Genomic DNA, 21,544 nt, shown 5'->3' with positions numbered 1-21,544 from the left:
GATTCTTCGCCGATGATAGCCATCCGGGTCTAGAGGGTGCCATGGACGCTTTGCATTATCTTACCAAATAAAACTCGAAACGCTTAACAATTTAAGAAAATAGTATAAAATTTCTGTTTGAATGTTTATAATGATTGACAATTTATGAACGCCTGTAAATATATTATTTATTAACAAATTTGTTGTTTTTTATTATAACAGTAGAAGTATCAGATAATAATTGTATATTTAATTGGGAGCCAAGCCCACAGTGCCGTTACTACAGGGTGGCAAGTCGGCAAAATGCCACGAGCCCCCAGCCGGAAGGGGCCCCTGGTCAGATGAAAATTCACAACATTTATATTAACACATCCATACTAATATTATAAATGCGAAAGTAACTCTGTCTGTCTGTCTGTCTGTTACGCTTTCACGCCTAAATCAGTGAACCGTTTATGTTGAAATTTAGTACAGAGATAGAATAGACCCTGAGGAACAACAAAGGCTGCTTTTTATCACAAAAAATGGGGGAGAATGGGTAAAAAGAGGGGATGACTGTTCATATGTAAATTCCTTTTATTTCTGAGAGAAAAATATTTGTTTACAAAGTTTTTATTTGTGTTAGTATTAATAATTTTATTAGTACTAATAGTTTTTAAATATATATATGGGTGTGTGTGTGTATTATACACTAAAATTATTGGATATTGTGGGTATTGTGTAAGAACTAAAGGTAAAGGCCTCCTCCAGTGATTTAAGTCTACCAAATAAAAGTGTATAAATAAGTATTATAAAATAAAAAATACTATTATTAAACGTTCACCTTTTTTATAACGGGGGGGGGGGGGGCATCCGATGAATTTTGCCACGAGCCTCGAACAGTATAGTTACGCCACTGCAAACCCATACCTACTACCTTACATTAAACCTATCAAACGAAATAAAGGTGACACACTTTTAGATAAAATGTATGGTGTAAACCTCCTCTGGTCATTGAATTCTATTAAAAATCAAAACATTAAAAGTATTTCGACTATTTAGACATAATTTAAGGTCTGAAATTGGATCTAGTTAAATTTGACTAAGTAAATAGCGCCTGTGAAAAAATATGTACTTTTCAATAAGGTGAGATATTGCTTTATATTTTTCAACAATAACAGGTGTTAAATAAATATACGTTACACAATATACATATAGATATATACTTCATAAGCAGAATTTTATCCTATTAATACACAACGGTTTTACAAAATATTTGCGAATATTAAAAAGTAGATGAACATCGCCGGAGCTACATCGTTGTTTGGACAAAATATCATATTACGAGTGACGTTGCTGATTCCGCAGAACGAACACCAAACCGTGTGAACCAGAAGATTACTAATACCACACAAGCAATGGAATGAGATTGCTATCCTAACATCGGGGCAATCATATAGCCTTAGGTATAGGATATAAGTTTTAATATGTATTTTTTTATAATATTACATATAAGTAAGTTTCGTAGTTTTCCTGGAACCTCTGGTTGCCAGTCTATATAATTAATATTGAATGCGACTGTTTATTTATTTATTAATATACCAAAAGTAGTAGTTAAAATATTATAAAACAAATGTCACGCACAAAGGACTAGTTATCTCTTAAAAGAGATCTCTAACAGAAACCCTTTTGATAGAGGAAACTAGAAAAGAAATGTGGAGTAGATACATTAAACGGAGAGAAAAAAAGAATAAAAAATAGAGATATGTAAGCATACAAAAAAATATTATAATAATAGAAAATTTTGATATTATAAATACATAAATATATGTATATATATACATTAAATGTATACGTAAATATATTAATAAATATATACAAATAGTATAAACGAATCAACGATACATGTCATAAGGTAAAAGTGGCAGAAGATGTCTCTTAGACGAGTGCACTTGGACTCTCCTTGTAAACAGAAGGTAGGAGTGAGTTCCGAAGTTGTGCACCTTGGACAGAGAAGGATTTACGAAAAAAAATTGTATTAAAGGAAGGGATATCAAGAAGGTTTTCAACGCAAGATTCTGGGGGAGGAAAATTTTAAACTCTCAAGTAAATACGAGGGAGAAGAATGTTTGAACATATTGTACATTAGCGTTCTTCTTCTTCCTGGCAATTATCCCAGCATTAGCCAGGGTCTGCCTTCCTGCTCAAACTCCTAATTGTACATTAGCGTTAAAACATGCATATTTCGGCGGAAGCGGATGGGGACCCACTTTAACTTACTGGGGAATTCAGAAATGTGGACGTATTTACGCAAGCCGAAAAAACGGATACATAAATTCTGAAGTCGATCCAATTTATCGAGCAGCTCATCAGTGACATCTAAGTAGCAAACATCACCGTAATCTAGTAAAGAAAAAAGAAGAGGTTGTACAAGAATAATTTCAGTTTTAAAAGGAAGGAAGTTTTGCAGAAGTTTAAGAGAATGTAAAGTAAGGTGAATCCTTCGACTTACTTCATTCACTTGATCTGTCCACGACAAAAGACAATCCATTATTAATCCTAAGTTTTTACCCTATTTAGAAATTGAATTGTAATCCCGTCGTACAATATACAAGGCGAGATGTCAAAATTAATTTTTCTGTATATTTTCCTACTTCCAATTGTAATTAATTGCTTGAGATTTATTTGGGTTCACTAGCAAACCGGAATCATTTGAAAATTTTAGTACAGATTTCAACTACTCATTAATAGCCTCGATAGCTACCTTAAGTATAGATGGTGGGACATGCCTATAGAGCTGCAAGTCATCTGCATAGCGATGGTAGGGAAAATTAATATTATCTATGAATATAAAAAAGAGTAACGAAGACAGGACGCCGCCTTGTAGTACCACGGCATATGTGTCATTTCGCCATCTGCCGACGACCGACGAGGTAAGTTTGAAACCATTTAATAACAGCTGGAGATATTGAGAGAGAGGAGAGGATTCGTAATAAATATCAAAGTCAACCGAGTTGAATGCATTACTGAAGTCTAGGAGAACTAATTTAGTTCCCTTTTATCCACAGCGTATCGGACATCATCTGTTACTTTCAGTAAAGCAGAACTGGCTGTATGGTCGGTTCGGAAACTGGTAAAAGTGAATTAAAGTTAAAAAATTAATCCATATAGAGATATGAATTTCCTATAGCTTAGACTACTTTAAGGTTTTTTTTGGGTATCGTATATAAAACTATTCTTTACTGTACAGAATATTTAAAATTAAATATTTTTAGTCGATAGACTAACCATTCAATTCTATGGTAAAAGCAAGATAATAAATCTGCAATATTGCTATTATATTACATTATTTATCTATAAAATAAAAATTAAAAGATAATAAGTTTCATAATCTAGTCACCTAATAGTCTTTATTTTATCAAGTTGTTTAATAATAACTGGAAAATAAAACAAAGTAACATTTCATCACAACTTTATACATGCCGACATACAATACGATCTTTTACTTCAAGACATCGGGTAAAATGATTTGAAGAGATAGTAACATGCAATTTTAGCTTTTCATCATTCTCTACATTTTCTTCTTTTTCGTCTAAACCCTCTGCGCTTTCATTACGGTTTTTATCCTTGTTATCATGTTTATCGTTTTTATCATTATTATCATTGTTACCACTATGATAATCTACAGCAGGGGGTCTTCTTAAATTAACGTATGGCGCCTGATCATAACCACATTCTAATCTTCCATGTCGTAGTTTACATCCATTACCCAAATCCTTAATCTCATTACTATTTGGATTATTAACGTTCATGTTATAGCCACATATGTACCGATCGCCTACCACTCTACATTTTTTACCATCAAAATTGTACGGACAACAGCGCTTTCTATGTCTCTGCGTAACAGGGTCATGGGTATCCACATGGCTGAGAGTTACGACTGTTAACAGTTTTTCTACCTTTTTATCTTGAGGACATACACATGAATTACACAAAACTGATGATACTGAAAAAAACTGAATTGTATAATTATGGCTTTAAATTAAGCGTGTTAGAAGGAAAGACTTTTTAATGTTTATAAATATACTGACCATTACGAAAACGCAATTACTTCTTAGCATCTCTGTTATCAGAAACAAAATGACATAAAAACTTAATTAAAATTTTAGAAACGCTTTGTACAGTGGAATAAAAAAATCTGTAATGTTTATTCACATCGTTATTATTAATATTATTAAGTCATGTAATAATTTTGTTTACTTCATGCAATCCTATATAGTAACAAGAAGTTAAAAAATACTTCATATAAAATTAAATTTAGCCCTTATATCAGATATCATCTGTTTTACTCTAGGTTGTTTGATAAATGGAAATCCTTTGTTATTTTTATTTGTATTATAGTAATCTAATATTTTGTTTAAATTCTGCTTGTCTAATTTTTTCATGTTTGATTTTAAATTATCAGGCATGTCAGATAATTTAAATTTTCCCTTTTTATAATCCTCGATCATGTCCGTTAATAGAATCTGTCTGGAATTTGTTAGAGAAAATTTCTTTTTCATGCCCTCGTTGTCTATTATGTTCATGAGCTCTAAATTTTTGAGGGATATTTTTCCCTCCGAAACTTTTGATTTACGTTTCTTCTGTTTATTGTAATATGTTATTAAATTGTCGATATCCTGCTTCTCTAATTTGTTTAAATTCAGACTTGATTTACTATTTTTCCATGAAGGAATAACGTTGGTGAACGAAATTTTTTTGTTTTTATAATCATCAGCCATATTTTTTAAAACTACAACCTTTGATAGTGAGAGTGAAAGTTTCTTTTTTAACATTTCAACACTTTTCAAAAAGTCTATAAAAGAATTTTTGTTTTTTTTCTCATATTCGTCTGACAGTTTTTTAAATCTTGCTCTTTCACTCTCAGTTAAATTCAGTTGTGAGTCATTATGAACTCCAAGATAAGGATTATTTTCTCTAAAATCATCAAGATATGACATCATTCTTTTTCCTACAGATTTAGAAAAAGAATATCTATCTATTTCATTTTCAATTAAATCTTTCATTGCAAGACTTTTTGTAGATTTATTGTATTTGTTTTTTCTAAACAATGTCAGGACTGTTTGTTTAGGCTCTAGTTTAGTTTCAGCACTTTTAGTTGTAGATGTTCGAGATTTCCTTTTAAATTTATCTTTTACTTCACTTAGAGTGTATCCAGCTATTTCATAGTCATCAAATTTTGGACTGGATTTTCCGAAGACCCCTCTTTTTACACAACGCTTTATTCGTCTGAAGCACCAAACACATATTCTCCGTCTGCATCTTTGGCAAAACGTCAATTTTTTCTTTTCTTTAGAACAAAGAACACGTTATTCATGATAGAAAAATTTCAAAAAAAACAAAAATCATAACATAAATCTACAATATTATCACATTACATTATCAAATATATCCTTACTTCGTCTTTCCTTCCGCTTACGACGTTTGCACATTGTAGAATAGTAGAAACCATGATTGTAGTGGTTGTTCCTTAAAATAGCAGCCTAAAAATTTTTGATATAAATTTCAAGTATTTTGTTCACATTTCTTTAAATATGTTACATTTTTTGAAATGCGATCATTGTAAAATTTTTGATATCAAATGTCAAATCTGAAAGAAATGCCAATGTTAAACAAGATATAGTATATCATATTTTTTTATGTTTAGGATTGTAACATTTTATTTTTATTTGATTTCATTGATTTACATATATGAAAACAGATAACAATTGACAAAGGACAGCTTATATCTTTTAAGAGAACTAACCAACTCAAACAAATTACTTTTCAAGGCAAGAAATAGCGAACAGACCTATAAAATCTTCTTTTCTAAATAATCAAATAACCACAAACTTCTTCGTACTGTATTTAAATCAAATGCATTAAATATTAATGAAATGATGCTTTAATATACATATATCAAATACATTTATACATTAAAAAAAATATAAGGTAAACAATATATTTAAGTGTCAATCCAGCTGTATTTTAGGTAAAATTGAATTCCTAAAAGACTATTCATTAACGCTCTCCTTAAATCAAAATCTTTACGTAATTAAAATATGAAAAATAAATTCACTATGTGGAAGAACTCATCTAAACTACTTGATCGAGTTATCGTAAAACAGGACAGATGAATTTAACTTAAACTAATATAAGTACACGCATGCTTTAATTTGATTGACTTCACCCCAAAATAAAATTAGGGTATGAGGCAAATGAAAAAAAAATAATAATATAAAGGTTCTTTAAATGTTATTAAAATGTTTGCTCAAAACATCTGTGAAAATAAAATATAGATAACCATGAAGCATTTACGATACTGACTGTATTGACTCGAAAATAATTTGACATTCACGTGCTTAAGTTTAACGAATATGGCACAATGTTATTAATTTTATCGGTAAGCAAAAAAAATAAATAAATTTTTAAAAATAATATATAATTTATCGCAAAAAAAGTACCTTGTATACCTATATATATTTATAATAAAAATCCTATAACCGAAAGATATTTTCAGATAATTGTAATGTATAACAGAGCTCTTATGATCGACAGCGCTCCTAAACTTGGTCACATCAACTTTGACCCCTTATCAAATGAAGCTAAATTTCCAGAAATGAGTTTGAAAGACATAATTTTTAGTCTTATGAACAAACATTACAATACCTCCGCACCTGAACAAGAAAAAGTATTAAATACTTCACCAAAATTTAAGTTCCGACGAGCGGATGGTGTGAACAGTAACCAAACACATTGCACAGGCTATGATTACAATGACACTATTTGCAAAACTGTCGATGACAGAGTTATTTGTGGCTATAACAAGAATATAGGAGAAGTTCAAAACGAATCAGTCGAAGTCGGAAATGGCTGTAGAATACGCGGTGATAGATTGGAATGTGGTTATTTAAAGGGACCATTTAACAACACAAGAAGACCACCAGTCAGCGATGAAGAAGAAAGTGAATCGGAAGAAAACAATAAGAAGCTTCGTTATACTGTGGATCTAAAAAGCACCAGTTGGAGAAAGAAATCTAATACTTTGACTACACCACCTACAACAGTTATGAACTTAACTTCTACAAAAAATAACAAGTCTTATCAAAATACATCCCATGTAACAAAAACCCATTTTATTTCAAGTTCTACTACAAATAAACCCATGGTTATTAAGAAAGAAAAAGTAACCAAACGCAAAAAGCGTTGCGTTGAGAAAAACGACAGAATATTTTGTTATGAAAATAAATCCTAAAATACGCAAAACTTTCTTTCTCAATCCTTTACAAGAACATGAGTCATTTAGAACTTTTATGCATATCTTTAAAGTTCTTTATAAGAAAAAACAAATTTAAATTACGAATATATTTTTGTATAGTATAGTATTAAATTACGAATATATTTTTCTATAGTAATAGAATACCCGCGTTTTTTGAACTCATAGAAGAATTTTGTCTAGAGTTTTACGAATATCTGAAATAGAAGTATATATTGAATGGCTAGGAACCTAAAACTTCTATAAATTATTTTAAATCAAAATATTTAAAGTTAAGCACAGTTGAACATACCAATAAGTACTGATTTGTTTTTTTTTTTTTAAAGACAGATAACTTGTCCGGACATTCACACTGATGTTTTTGTAATATTTCTTATTGCAAATCTTTATTGTTACTTAACATTACTTTTAAGTAAACGGCTTTTAAATAACGTCCGTTCATACGGACAAAAAAAATGTTTACCTAATATATAACAAAAGAAAACATGATTTAATAAAGTTATATGGTTGTATCACAAAGATTTACTTTCAATAAATAACCCAATTATTCCAATAGAAAGTGTAGGAAAAAATTCACATAGCTTAAAGAAGGGTTCCTGCTGAAATGTTAAGGATTTCGTAACAACAGCACCAGTCTTCGCTAAATCTTGAACAATTACTCACACTCTAGTCAAATTTCTGAATAAGATAAAATAATAATTCTGAAAGAAACGGCGCGTGATGTTGCTGTTGTTCAACGAGTAATATCAGAAACAAAAACAATCTCGTTGTCTTAATAATATCAACCAGACTGGTTTATTTTAAACTGAGAATTGCTTTAATGTCTAATCTCGTATTACTTACCACGCCTATGATTGAACCGCAGACCCTGAAATCTAGACATCAGACCGCAACCATATCAATACCTAATTAGAAATATTTGCGTCTGAAAATGTTATAATAATCAAGTAAATCATATTCCTTCAGCAGAGCACAAATATTTTATGAGAGTAGTGTTTTGTCTTTCTTATATTAATTTTATATTACAAAAAATGTTATTTGCCGTAAAAAGTGTACTGAACGGACACTTAGATATTGCTATTCTGAAAGGTCATAATCGTATGTCCGATATAACCTTCAACTATCTAGAATTTACCTCATCGTTTTATATATATCATTATTCACCTTGTTTTCGATTGATAACATTAAAAATCATGCCAATTTGCAACAGACGTATTAATCTTTCTTCACTTAAAGGTGTACTTAAGGTAGTAGAGCTAAGTTGTGGTTATGTTACTAAAGTTCGAACATTGGCTGGCTCGACTGGGGAAGTACCACTCTCAGACAGCGGGGTTAATTAGTCTCGGCGTGACTTAGTCTTTAATCGCTGCGTGTCGTCCGATGAGTGAAAAATCCAGTAGCCTTTTTTCTGATCCTACCCTCTCCTACCATCTTTTTACTCCCATTTCCTCCTTCCTCAACAACCAAGGCTGGCAAAGCATCCGCAACATCTCTTATAATACTGATGTCCTTCGGCAACGGTAACTACTTCCCAACAAGTAGAGCGTCTGCTCGTTTGCCACTTTTGACAAGAAAAATATATTAATCCATTTATCTGCTAACGATTTTATTTAGATTATGTTTGAAATATAATTCCTTTAAAGAAGCACAAAATATATTGAATTTAACAAATTTGCATAATGGATGCAATAAATAACGTAAATAAGTATTAATTATTTTCTTATTTATTGCACATTACTATGATAGGTATCAGAAACGCATCTCTGGACGACCCCACTATAGCTTAGATAAAAGATAAATATAAAATAGTTATATTGCTTACAATTTTTAAAGAATGTTTTAATATTTCCAATAAACTTTCTGATATACTCTATGACATTTAAAGATATAAGAAATCTAAATATACTTTTATTTTTTTATACGCGATGTACAATTGATGCTTCAGTCTTTTTTGTAATTAATAATTCTTTGAAGGAGGTCATCGTTCAACTAATTGGTTATAAGTCTTTAGGGTTCCTCTTTCATCTAATCTCTGTATTACCTATTTCTTTTTTTTTTAAATTCAAGTCTTCCAGTCATCAGTCCCTTCTGTTTTATTAAAAAAAACAGGAACCACACTAACCGTCAACGTACGATTTATTTTTTCTCTATTCAACTATACAAATGTAATACTCCAAGAATTATCTTATTTCAATACTTGTTTTGTTGTTATTTATTTTATTTCACGAAGATAATAACTTAACGATAAAGGTTACTTGCTAGTCATCTTTGTAAATAGCTTTTTTATCCTAAGGTTTTGTAAATACTTAAAAGGTTGAACCATCCCTTACATATTTTGATGTAAAAGGGAAGACTGATGAAATTTTGATTTAATATTTTTTTCATTATCGTTTTGAGAAAGATTTCGGAATCGATGCAAGATTTTAATATGTAACATGAAATAGAAATTAAATTTTAAATGTTACTACAAAAAAAGTGTTTTTTACTAGTCCCGATATAACATAAAAAATGTATCAATTCTTTTATAATAACTACATATCTACAACATCTCTAATTAGGATTCGATATCATTCTGGTAAGGCGTCTTGGTTTCAAGGTCAGCGATTTATTCAGATTTGATTTGTAATATAAGATACCAAAATTAAGCTTTAAATGAAACCTAAAAATGACGTTAGAAATCGACAAAATTATTTGTCAATTTTATATTTACTCTACAAGTATGATAAAATTTATAGATAATCTTTAAAATATTAATAGTTAGGTTTTTTTTTAAATTAGGAATAGAAAACTTATGTTTTTCTGTGTAAATGTCTTTACATCTGATAACACTTAACTCAGAGAAATCAAAAGACATATATAGTATATGGAGATATTTTTTATTGAAGATTTTTAAGTTTAAGAAGTAATTTACAACTAAAAGTTTTTAACCGGTATATTTAGCTCAGATTTTCATCGGCAAACTACGTACAAATCGTCTCTCGTGTCCCGTTTCCCGTAATGATCAAACTTCGTCGAAGCATAGTGTAGTTGTTTATTTTATTTAAACTAAAAATATCTCGCAAAAGAAACAGGTTCTCAAATCTCAAGGATTTTTTAAAATAATGAAGAGGTCTCTTTTAAAAGATCTGCGTTTATCAAGACCACATTACACAAACGGAACGTTCTAGATAAAATTAAGTACATGTTTCTGGTTTGGGATCACTTTTACAAGGTTATTATAGTTACAGAGAATATGAAAACAAAGATGTTTAGTTTCTTAAAAGCAAAATAAACTTATAATATATATATAAGAATGCAGTACGATCGAATAAGGAAGTAGGAAACTTGAGGTTGTCTTGCATTTGCATCTCTTAATTGTTTGTCGGATATTATTTACTTAGCTATATAATTATAAAGGTTTATAGCGTTAATTGCTTTTATATTACTCATATTATTGAACCCCTAATGGAATCTACTAAAAATACTATTGATACGTTGGTGACAGCTAAGAAATCTTCAAACTGAATTAATTGATTCTGTAGGAGAAACATTTTATACATGCATTGTAATAATGACATATTTTAAAAATACTAAAAATATGTGTTATTTATTGCTACCTACTGGTAAGAACATAAATGTTCATAGTAACAATATAAATTTAAAATTCTTTTATTTTTCATATACTATTACACCATCAGCAGACATTATGTGCTGCCATCGGAGCAGTCGCTGAATTTTACTAGGTGGTAGAGCCTAGCTGTGGTCAAGTTACTACAGCTTGAACATGGGCTGACTCGACCGGGGAAGTACCACCCTCTCACAGAAGATCGGCGTGAAATAAGTAGCCTTTAGTGGCTGCGTTTCATAAGATAAGTGAGAGAGCTGGTTGCCCTTTCCCTATTCCCACCCTTTCCTACCATTCAGTTATTCCCACCCCTCCGTTTTCCTCAACAATAAAGGTTGGCACCTCATCCGCAACATCTATGTTGCAGATATCCATGGGCGACGGTAACTACTGCCCATCAAGTAGGCCGTCTGCAAGTTTGCCACCTTTCACATAAAAAAAATGATAATGCTGTATCAATGAGTATTATGTTTCAATTAACACTGAAACACAACTTCCTGGGAAAATCCAATGTTAAATGCATCATTATGATGAGTCCGCATTATACAAGAAGATTATGCACATATGAGAATTAAGTGACAGCTAATAGTGATTCATAAAATTTTCTTGTATAGAATAAACTATTTTTTGTAATATAATCGGTTTAATGACTATATACTACAAATAAAACAAGTATAATTTTTGGATTAAAATTTTAATTCCAATTAATGGACTTAGTAATAATATCTAAAATTTATTTGGTTCCCATTTTATTTTAACAAGTTTTTCTATAAAATCCTTGATGATGTAACCTTAATACGTAGAGAAAGACCGCATTTCACCAGGGATCCATTTGTACCTGTTTCTTCAAAGGTAACGCAGTTTTGTCATAATATCAACTAAGACGTAATTTAATTTCGTCATTAATGAACGGGTTTTTTAAGACGTAGATAAAAAATCAGTTGTAAAAAACAAAATTATATGACATCTGGCATTATACAAAATGTTAGACTTAATTACAACAAAATCTTATTATTAAAACATTTGAAAAATAATATTACAAAAAAAAAAGATTTCAAATCAAAAACTCAAAAGTAAAAATTAAAATACCTCCATATAACAAAAGGTTTATAATTATAACTGAGACTTTGTCAAGGACACATTAAATTAAACTGTGTTATGCAAATTAACTTCGTCTATTTTAATAATTTACATTTTACTTTGCGTTTCTATTACTCTACGGTAACTGTGGTCACAGTCAGTAAATACAAGGTGAATAAAACTCGCGAAAATCTTACATCTCAAATACAAGGCGACTTAAAGTCAAAAACAATTTTTTTAAAGTCGATTAATAATTTCACAGGTATACTATACCTTGTATATTACGCAAAGCATCTATTTCCGAATCAGCTATGTTATTCGAAGACTCCTCTCGATTTTCGTAAGACGCCATCATAAGATCCTGGTTTCATTTTCACACAAATACCTGTAGTATATCTCTTTCCAAACAAAAAAAAACAAATATCAAAATAGGTCCCTAAAAGACGAGTAACCTGTCCGCAAAAACACGATAAAATATGGGATCGAATCAACTTTGGAATTTTATTAAAATATAAATGTATGCCTTATTTATGAAAAATAATAAATAATTATAAAATATTTATATACTTTGAATATAAAACGTTTTACTCACATAAAAACTATACGACGTTTATGAAAATGTCAATATATTTCTACGAGTTAACACAAGATTCTAAAAATATCTTCAAATTTTAAATATAGAAAAAATGTCACTGCGGGTTTTTTGGCTTATATCTGTTATTTGTTTACCTAGCACATTTTAAGCGATCATCGACATATCAATACATAATAATAAAATATAGGAATCACCAAAATGACTCAGCACTAAGAACTTTGCAATAAATGTAATGTGTGTATTGAAGATGAACATTCACGACTTCCTAGAAAATATTGACATCGATAATCGCTAAACAAAGGAATATATCATTGAAGGTTAAACAAGAATCCATTTTGGTTATATATTATTTTTTTACTATTTAATTCAGATATGTAACAACGTTATTTTTAATTAAATTAAAACCTGTGTAATAAAAACAGAACAAAAATATAATCATATTTTTTAATGCTAATATCGTTTTTACTCATCTCTGTTCTGCGTCTTAAATATAAACAACAAACAAGATTTTGTATTAAAAGAACCAGTGTCATTTAAGTAAGTCGGTTTTCCCACGAACAGAAATACTTCCTTGACAAAATGTGATATGACAAACAACGCTCAAGTTCTACAATAATATATACGTGACGTAAACTATTAATTCTTTAATGCCTCAGTTTATTAAGGACAATATTTTATCAAAACATATAGCATTATCGAATAAATTAGAAGTCAAAAATCTGTTTGCTTAATAACCCAACAATTGACGTAGATAAGATATTAATTTTATATTAAACGATAGTAAACAAACTAAGCACTCGCCGGCATAGAGAATTTTTAATTTAAAATTACTTCTCCATTAAGATTTACCATCCCTATAATATATTGATAAAATTAACCAAATTTCTGGGCTTGGAAAATAAAAGTCAAGTAAAGTCATGTTTAAACTAAAATTTATGCTTGTTTAGACCTTTGATTTTTATGATGACTTAATACGGCACCTAGAGGATATTTTCAAATTCCGTTTTCAATCACGGAGCAACTATTTAAATAATCCGACAAACAACTATTTATACAAACAGAAATACAAGCTAAACCCTATCCTCCTTTTAGTTTTGTGGAATGTGGAAAAATGTCTTTTTATCAAATTTAATAAATACAAAAAAAATCTTACCGTATGACCCCAGCGACAGATTATAGAATAGATTTAATATTTTTAACACATGTATGATAAAGCCAACAGGCTAAATAAATAGATGTCATGAAAATACCAGTCCGAAAAGGGTCGATGCCCTGAAGCGGGTGTTTGGAAAAAAGTTGTATATTAGTTAATACTAGTGACTTCCTCTGAATTCCAAAATTGATACGTTGCATTTTTTGCTGTTTATACATAAGTAAAATTTTCTTAATAAAAATCCCATCTAAGTCTTGCACAAATTAATTTACGAAGGAGTGGCACATACATAGATGGACAAAAGTTTTTTGCAGTAGGTACCCAATAGAAAACAGATATAATGACTACCAATAAGAATAATAATTATCACATAATAAACAGATACTTTAAATTATTATATTGTATGAATAGATAAAATAAGTAGTAAAAAAACCATTATATTTTCAGCAGGTTTTATAACAAATTTATATGTTGATGGAGTATTATTTATATTATTATTATTATTATTGCTTTAAGTGCTTTAAAATAATACGACGTCAATAGTTGACATGCCACCTGGTCTTAAACATAAACACATTATATATTCAAGAAGCCCCCGGTTCTTCCCCGGGCAAATTAGAATTTTTTAATTAAAAAAAGTATTATGGTTATTTTTTAATAACCATAATACTTTTATTATAAAATGTAAAGTTGTAAAATAAAAATGTAAAATTGCTTTGTTTTACGTATATGTTATTTTTAGAAATTAATTGTGCCTGGTCTGTTATTGAGGTCTTTGAACCTAAACAATTATATACTTTTTTGTCTATCCAAAAAAAGTACCTGCTTCTTACTTTTATGTTATTTCTTCCTTTTATTTGAAATATATTCTATTGCTCATGTTATTTCTACAAGCGATACATTTTTTAATGAACATATAAATACTTAATCAGATACAAGATTCAAAATTTATAAATCTTTATGCATATATAACACCTAACAAGTAATGCAATTACTTGTTTAAAATATTGTTTAAGTGTTAGTTGTCTCTTGTTAAATTAAATCAATATATTTTCGTTATAATCTATTAAAAAATTACATTGAAATACTTAAAATCTTGATAAATTGTTTCATTAAGAAAAGAAAATATTATAATATTAGGCTTAAGAATTTTACTGTAAAGTGTCGATAGAACTTTACTGCAATATGTAGAGATAAAAAATATAAAGAATTCTTTATAAAGAATATTAAAAATATCATCTAAATAAAGACATAGTTATCTTGATTATAACATGACAATTAAATTAATAATTGGAATGTTATATAAATAAATGCGACGTAGAGAGCTATAAATTAGAGGATCTCCTAGTGGTTATTTACCTGGCCATGTTTAGTCACCGATGTGTTCTTGAATTTGTATAAATAGCCCTGTCGAGTGTCAGGACGACACATTATTTCACTAATTTAGCCACCATGAACACGGTAAGTAGTCCATATTATAAATGCTCGCTAAATAAAAATATCACAATATTTTAGATGAATCTTAACAAAAATAATATTAATATATTGAAGGTTTCGTAAAAAATAAGTTATTAAATAAATTGTTATAAAATTATATTTTAATTAATTTTTATTTTTTGATTTTAATCACTTTAAAATATTTAAAAAAATATATTTTTGTTTAATCAGACGAACAAGTTACTATTTATTCAAGCAGCTATAATAGTAACTTAATAGTTACTATTATAGCTAATCTTACATTATAATATTCCATTTACAGCTTGTGTCCATGGTTTTGTTTGCGTGCGTCCTTGTGGCGTACGCAGCAGCGATGCCGCAACAACATAATGAGATAGCCCTAGAAAGCAATCTAGAAAGTGGCGGCCCAGTAGCTGCTGATAACAAGTTACAGGGTGAGGTATTAGTTGGCGCTGAGAGTGCCCACTGGGGAGGTCGAGGCTGGGGAGGTGGCTACGGCGGAGGCTGGGGAGGTGGCAGAGGTTGGGGACGCGGAGGAGGTTGGGGAGGTGGCGGAGGCTGGGGAGGCGGCAGAGGTTGGGGAGGAGGTTGGGGCGGAGGACACGGATATGGCCGTTAATGAGTAATAACTTTTTTTTTTTAAGTGTTGTCTGTGATGTGAACTAAATCAAAATAAAATTGTAACCAAAAATATCTTTGATTTATTTTTTCGGTATGTAGTGATGTTACATATCATCGCATTACCCCACTAGCCATACTAACATGGCTGCGTCCACAATGGGTGCCTATTACAATTTTTTTTTTTTTAATGAAGTTAGTTAATAGATCACAAGAAAACCTTTTTAAAGACTAAAACTAAAATATATAAAAATGTAATTTAAATACTAAAAACACTCAGATGATCATTGGATTTAACAATAACAAGTGGGCCACGTGTAGTAAAAAACAACTCTCATTCTTTTTACTTTGATAATTCTAACATCTAGGTCTAATGTCACATTTTTCACACGATCAAAAAACCTTTAAATCATTAGACATTAATTAAGACAACACCGAATGCGACTTATGAGATATTATAATTGACTATAAAAACCTGTTGGAGTTATAATAGTTTTTTTGTTCTTTATCTTAATTTTAATTATAAAACGTAAAAACTTTAATGGAGTATTTTTTATCCTAAATCGCCTTTGCTTATTAATATTTAAAAAAATATTTAAAATGAATTAATAGTCAACTTAATCTTAAGTTAAGTTTATTGTGAGTCCTTTTTATAAAGTTTCATTGAAAATACATCCATGTGAATTGTTTGTTGACTACAACAAACAATTCTTTTTCCGTTCTAGGAATAATAGTGATACAAAAATTGTTATTAAAACATTAAATTTACCACTAGCAAAGTCCAAATCAAAGTAAAAAAAAACAAGGTCCACAAATATAATCATTTCGCATGAATTTTTCCGAACGATCCATTTATACAAAATAGAATTTTTATTGTTTATAGAAATAATAGAAAGAACCATTTTACTAAGATTCGAAATGAAAAAAAGTTCTTTAATTCAGCTATTTTCTTTGGATGTTTTTTTTTTTTTTCAATTTTAAGAATGAAAGCAAAATTTTTAAATTTTATATTTGTAAGCATTATATAAAAACACTTCTGTAGCCCTCGAGGTTTTGAAGAGACGTAAAATAGAAATGCCGTGAACATTATATTACATACTAACTATACCAATGTTGCAAAATATATGCAAAATTTTGAATACATTTTTAAAGAAAAATATAATTTTCTTCACATGTCATAGACAAGCACCAAATATTGTTATCTAAGGTTTATTTTTAAAGTTGTAACTATAAAAAACACTGTTGTCAAGAAGAGAATTAGTAAAATAGGTGAAAGTTATTTTAATTGTAATATTGGCATCAAAATTACAAACTATAGTATAGTATTAAATATCGTTTTTTTCTTAATGGTTAGTTTTATTGTAAACTTTTTTATTGTGAACTGAATACAAATTGTAATCTTTGTTAATATATATAACAATGAAATCTTTTAATAAAGAAAAACTCATTAATCTTTTAAAGTCATTGAAATCACTATATTATATCGTATATTTTTATTTATAATATTCTACTGCCGACATTGTGTCTAAAAGGCTGAACTTGTAATTTTAAAAAATCCCTATAATGAGATCTAAGATTTTCGCGAGTATTCATTTAAATGAAACTAGTGTTATTCGGATTTACTACGCGGATTTTATTATTTAAAAACTACATAATCCCGACGTTTCGGTTACTTTGCAGCACCTTTGCGGGACACCTCGTCTGCCCGTGATCACGGTTGCTGCAAAGTAACCGAAACGTCGGGATTATGTAGTTTTTAAATAATAAAATCCTCGTAGTAAATCCGAATAACACTAGTTTCATTTAAAAATCCCTATTCCTGCTTTTACTAGCCTCTTCAAATTCGTTACAGAAATTATTATTACTTTCAAAATTAATATCAAGTTTCTTTTGAAATCAAATAAGAAAAACAGTGATTCAGTAGTTTTACAATGTATTCAAAAACATCCTGAACAATAAAAAGTTTTCTATAAAGAAACGTTTTTCAAAACTAAAATTCACATAGACACAAACTACAATGCCATGAACCCTATGGATATATATTAGAGCTGTTATTAAAACGATTAGTACCAATTCTTCAATTAAATGAAACTAATATTTTTCGGATATACTACGTGTGCTTTATTTTTTGTTAAAACTACATACTCCCGACGTTTCGGTTAATTTTCAGCAACCGTGATCACGGGCGGACGAGATGTGAATGTCTGTCAGTTGGTCCTGTTATTTATCATCTACCACCATCGATTTCTTAATTTTCTGGCGTACCGCTCTGGATGCCGGCAAAATGCGCTTACGGTGTCGCAAGGTCCTCCGGTGTGGTCACGGACATGGGATTTTATATTTTTAAGGAGGGGTCCCAGGTGTTGGATAGATTCCAGCCATCTTCTCTGTTGAAATTGGGATGTTTTTTTAATTACAATAGCCTCGCGAATTAACCTCGGTATATACTTGTCTTCACGAGCGAGGATTTGTGGTTTGTCAAACCGAATATAGTGGCCTGGTTTGTCCATTGTATGTTCACACACTGCTGACTTCGACGCACGCCTATTTTTGATGTCCGAGATGTGTTCCTTCGCCCTTATACCGATGCTCCTCTTTGTTCATCCAATGTATGACAAGCCACAGTTACAATCAAGTTTATGTACACCCGCTTGTTGCAAAGGAAAGGTACTCTTGATAGGTTTTAAGAATTGGCTCTATTTCTTATGTGGTTTGTAAATAGCCTGGATCGAAACCTTCTTCAAGATGTTGCCTATTTTGTTAGTAACTCCCTTCACATATGGTAATATTGCAGGTTTACGTTCAACTGAGGGTGGCTTCAAGTTGTTCTTGCCATGCTGGCGAGGCACGGGCAGATTGTTGGTAGTGAGAGAATGTTTTACATGCTGCAGCTCGGCCTCTAGGTGGTCAGCATCACAAAGGCGTTGGGCTCTCTGTAACAAAGATTTGCCAACGGTAGCTAACTGGAAAGGGTGGTGATGGGAGTTTCCATTGAGATACCTATCTGTATGTGTGAGTTTCCTATAAACAGTATTTCCCAAAGTATTGTCAGGGTTCCTAATTCCTAATGAAAGTATATCAAGAAAAGCTAAAGAATTATTTGCCTCTAATTCTATAGTAAACTGAATCTTGCTATTGCTATTAAGGTGGTTCAGAAAAGCAGATGTTTTATTTTTATTTAATATTGTGAAGGTGTCATTTACATACCATTTATATATTAAAGGTTTTATTTTAGGAGAGCAAAGGGCTCGCGCCTCGAAGTCCTCCATAAATATATCAGTGACAACGGAGCAGACCGGTGAACCCATTGCAACTCCATCTACTTGTATGTAGAATTCATCCTTCCACATGAGGTAGCCAGATGCTAGGCAATGCTTTAATAGCTCTGCATATTCAATAGGCATATTTTTATCCTTTAACTTACCTCTTGGCTCTTACAATCTCGATGCAGTCAACAACACGTAGACTAGTGAATAATGACTGTACATCGAAACTGACCATTCTGTCATTGTCTGTCAATTTTAGATGTTTTATATCATTGGCAAACTGATAGGAATCGGTGATAATATCTTTGAAAGAAATTTAGCCAGTTTATAAGATGGTGAGTCAATCTGGCTTGCAATTGGAACATCTTGTTTATAGATTTTACGTAACCCATACAATTTCGGTGGTTTTGCATACGATAGTACGAGTGATTTGATATTTAAATTAAGTTTAGAACTATATTTATTAATTAAGAATTTTGTATCTTTTAAAATTTTACTTGTCGGGTGTTTGTTAACTTTTTTATAAATCGAACTATCCGAAAGAATTTCAATTATTTTATTATGATAATCACTCGTATCCATTATTACGATCGCGTCCCTTTATTTGCACGGACGACAGTTAGGTCTTCATTGTTGCAAAAGTGTTTGAGTGTAACCGATTCTTGACGAGAGATGTTTTGTCAAGGCAATTTCCTCTGGAGCAACAGGACCAACTGACAGAAATTCACACCTCGTCTGCCCGTGATCACGGTTGCTGAAAAGTAACCAAAACGAGTATGTAGTTTTAACAAAAAATAAAGGACGCGTAGTATATCCGAAAAATATAAGTTTCATTTAAATGAAAAAAAATCACGAAAGTCTTGGATCTCAACAATTCTTCAATATAAAATTTTTGTGCAGTTGACAGTTTCAGAAAAATTTTAGCCAGAGTCGTTTAAAGAAAACAAATTCTTAATTTAAGAATTTCTGCCTAAAAAATGTGAATAAATTAGATAAAAAAGTCTATACAAAAAATATAATGTAACAAGAAAAGGTGGTGGTAATTCAATCCCAAGGAATCTTGTGGAAAGGTATTATGTGTAATGTTGATGGCTCTCTTAAAAAAATAAAATTTTTTAGGAAATACCTTCGTTATATTTTTTTTTCTATTTAAAAATTAAAAAAATATCTAAGGACACAATAATAAATTCAAACAAGTTTTAAGTGACTCAATTAAAACACTCTTTTGCAGGACCTTTGACCATTATGAGAGACAAAACCGATCGAAAAAGCTAGAGCATATGTTTTTTTATTGTCTAAGCTTCTAACATACTTATTTAAAAGATTTGTAACAGCTTTCCTTTGCCACAATTTTTACAAAACTCTGTTTCTATCATAGTATAGTGTTCCGCAAAGATATTTTTTTTTAATTTCATAATTTTTTTAAATTAAAGTTTTAGGCATAAAGTTCCAAAATTTTATGATTGATTCATCAAATAGGCAAAGAATTAAATGTGCTGAACCAAACCACATTAAATTATACACTGATTACACCAATTACCCAATGATGTAAGATATTTTCTTATTAGAAATATTATACGTCTTAACAATTTTAAAACGACTTTTTTATTTGCCCCCAACCTAACAGTTAAGCTTGATAGATAAATACGATAGGTTTAAAAGTATTTGTAGATAATAAATGTTAATCTCTTAAGAAATGTAAATCTGAATAAAATTCAATATAAACACTTGTCATAAAAAAAAATTACGATCAACCAGAATTGGAAGAAAATATAACCAAGCTATAAATACTTAATTTTTGACAGAGATTCAGCATAGAAATAGGAAAGCAAATTCGGATTGATATTGGTTGTCTTATCTTATTCTGTTCAAATAGTAAAATAAGATAATAATACATCAATACTTCCAGATTTGGAATAAATCACCTTAAATTTTGGTTCGTGTATACTAAAAAAAATTATCTTCTATTCAATAATCATCTTCTTTATAAAAAAGAAGCTAATTTAATGATTATAAAATGGTTATACTCTGTCAATTCATTAAAAAATAAACACTTCTTTTTTAATAATATCTTTTATATTTATCCATATCTGCTAATGTTATCTTATAAGGTATTTCAAAATTCGTCAAATAGTTTATAATTGTCAAATCTTAAATTTTAGCTTTGGATATAAGGAAACACCACAAAACTTAGATCTACTTCTAAATACTTTAATAAAATTATATTTTGATTTTAAATCCGGAAAAAATATTCTTATCTGATCTTTGAAATCTTGAATCTTATTATTTGCAGTAATATATTTCGTCTTCAATCAGAACGAAATATTGAAGTAAGTTAGCAATAACGTTGAAAATCTTTCAGCAAAAAACAATTCACAAAAGTTTTTTTTTTAATCACGATATGTTAGATTGATTATCGCACCATCATTACAGCATCGAATAAAAAAATATCAAATATAAGCAAATTAAATTAGCAAAAAAAATCTCTTAGACGATC

General features: G+C 29.9%; 4 protein-coding genes across 5 annotated transcripts; 2 read left to right on the top strand and 2 right to left on the bottom strand.

Annotated features, from left to right (window-relative positions):
- Nucleotides 1-3,413: 3,413 nt before the first annotated feature.
- On the bottom strand, nt 3,414-3,995 carry LOC116771984 (uncharacterized; the record flags this gene model as incomplete). The annotated part of the gene is made up of 1 exon (XM_032663997.2): nt 3,414-3,995. A coding segment is annotated over one exon (564 nt), but the record flags the coding sequence as incomplete, so codon positions are not given.
- LOC116772218 (uncharacterized) lies at nt 3,856-5,626 on the bottom strand. Its single transcript, XM_032664329.2, has 3 exons — nt 5,417-5,626; nt 4,050-5,308; nt 3,856-3,964 (listed from the first exon to the last, which is right to left on the bottom strand). Exons 1-2 carry the CDS (start codon nt 5,448-5,450, stop codon nt 4,260-4,262), a joined length of 1,083 nt encoding a protein of 360 aa, XP_032520220.2. The 5' UTR covers nt 5,451-5,626; the 3' UTR covers nt 3,856-3,964; nt 4,050-4,259.
- A 665-nt stretch (nt 5,627-6,291) lies between these two features.
- Nucleotides 6,292-7,263, top strand: LOC133320253 (uncharacterized). 2 transcript variants are annotated; one of them, XM_061528107.1, is made up of 2 exons: nt 6,292-6,400; nt 6,518-7,263. In XM_061528107.1, the coding sequence occupies exons 1-2, from the start codon at nt 6,383-6,385 to the stop codon at nt 7,250-7,252; spliced, it is 753 nt and encodes a 250-aa protein (XP_061384091.1). In that variant the 5' UTR covers nt 6,292-6,382; the 3' UTR covers nt 7,253-7,263. The 2 variants fall into 2 exon arrangements, with proteins under 2 accessions (XP_061384091.1, XP_061384092.1); XM_061528108.1 differs by having other exon boundaries at nt 6,301-6,400; nt 6,556-7,263.
- Nucleotides 7,264-15,012: 7,749 nt separating this feature from the next.
- Nucleotides 15,013-16,323, top strand: LOC116771869 (uncharacterized). The gene is made up of 2 exons (XM_032663858.2): nt 15,013-15,166; nt 15,465-16,323. Exons 1-2 carry the CDS (start codon nt 15,158-15,160, stop codon nt 15,780-15,782), a joined length of 327 nt encoding a protein of 108 aa, XP_032519749.2. The 5' UTR covers nt 15,013-15,157; the 3' UTR covers nt 15,783-16,323.
- Nucleotides 16,324-21,544: the final 5,221 nt, after the last annotated feature.

The sequence above is a fragment of the Danaus plexippus genome (genome assembly GCF_018135715.1).
Source record: "Danaus plexippus chromosome 16 unlocalized genomic scaffold, MEX_DaPlex mxdp_23, whole genome shotgun sequence".
In the NCBI taxonomy this organism is placed as follows: Eukaryota; Metazoa; Arthropoda; class Insecta; order Lepidoptera; family Nymphalidae; genus Danaus; species Danaus plexippus.
The sequence above is the reverse complement of the archived record's forward strand: the minus strand, read 5'-3'. Positions and strand labels throughout refer to the sequence as shown.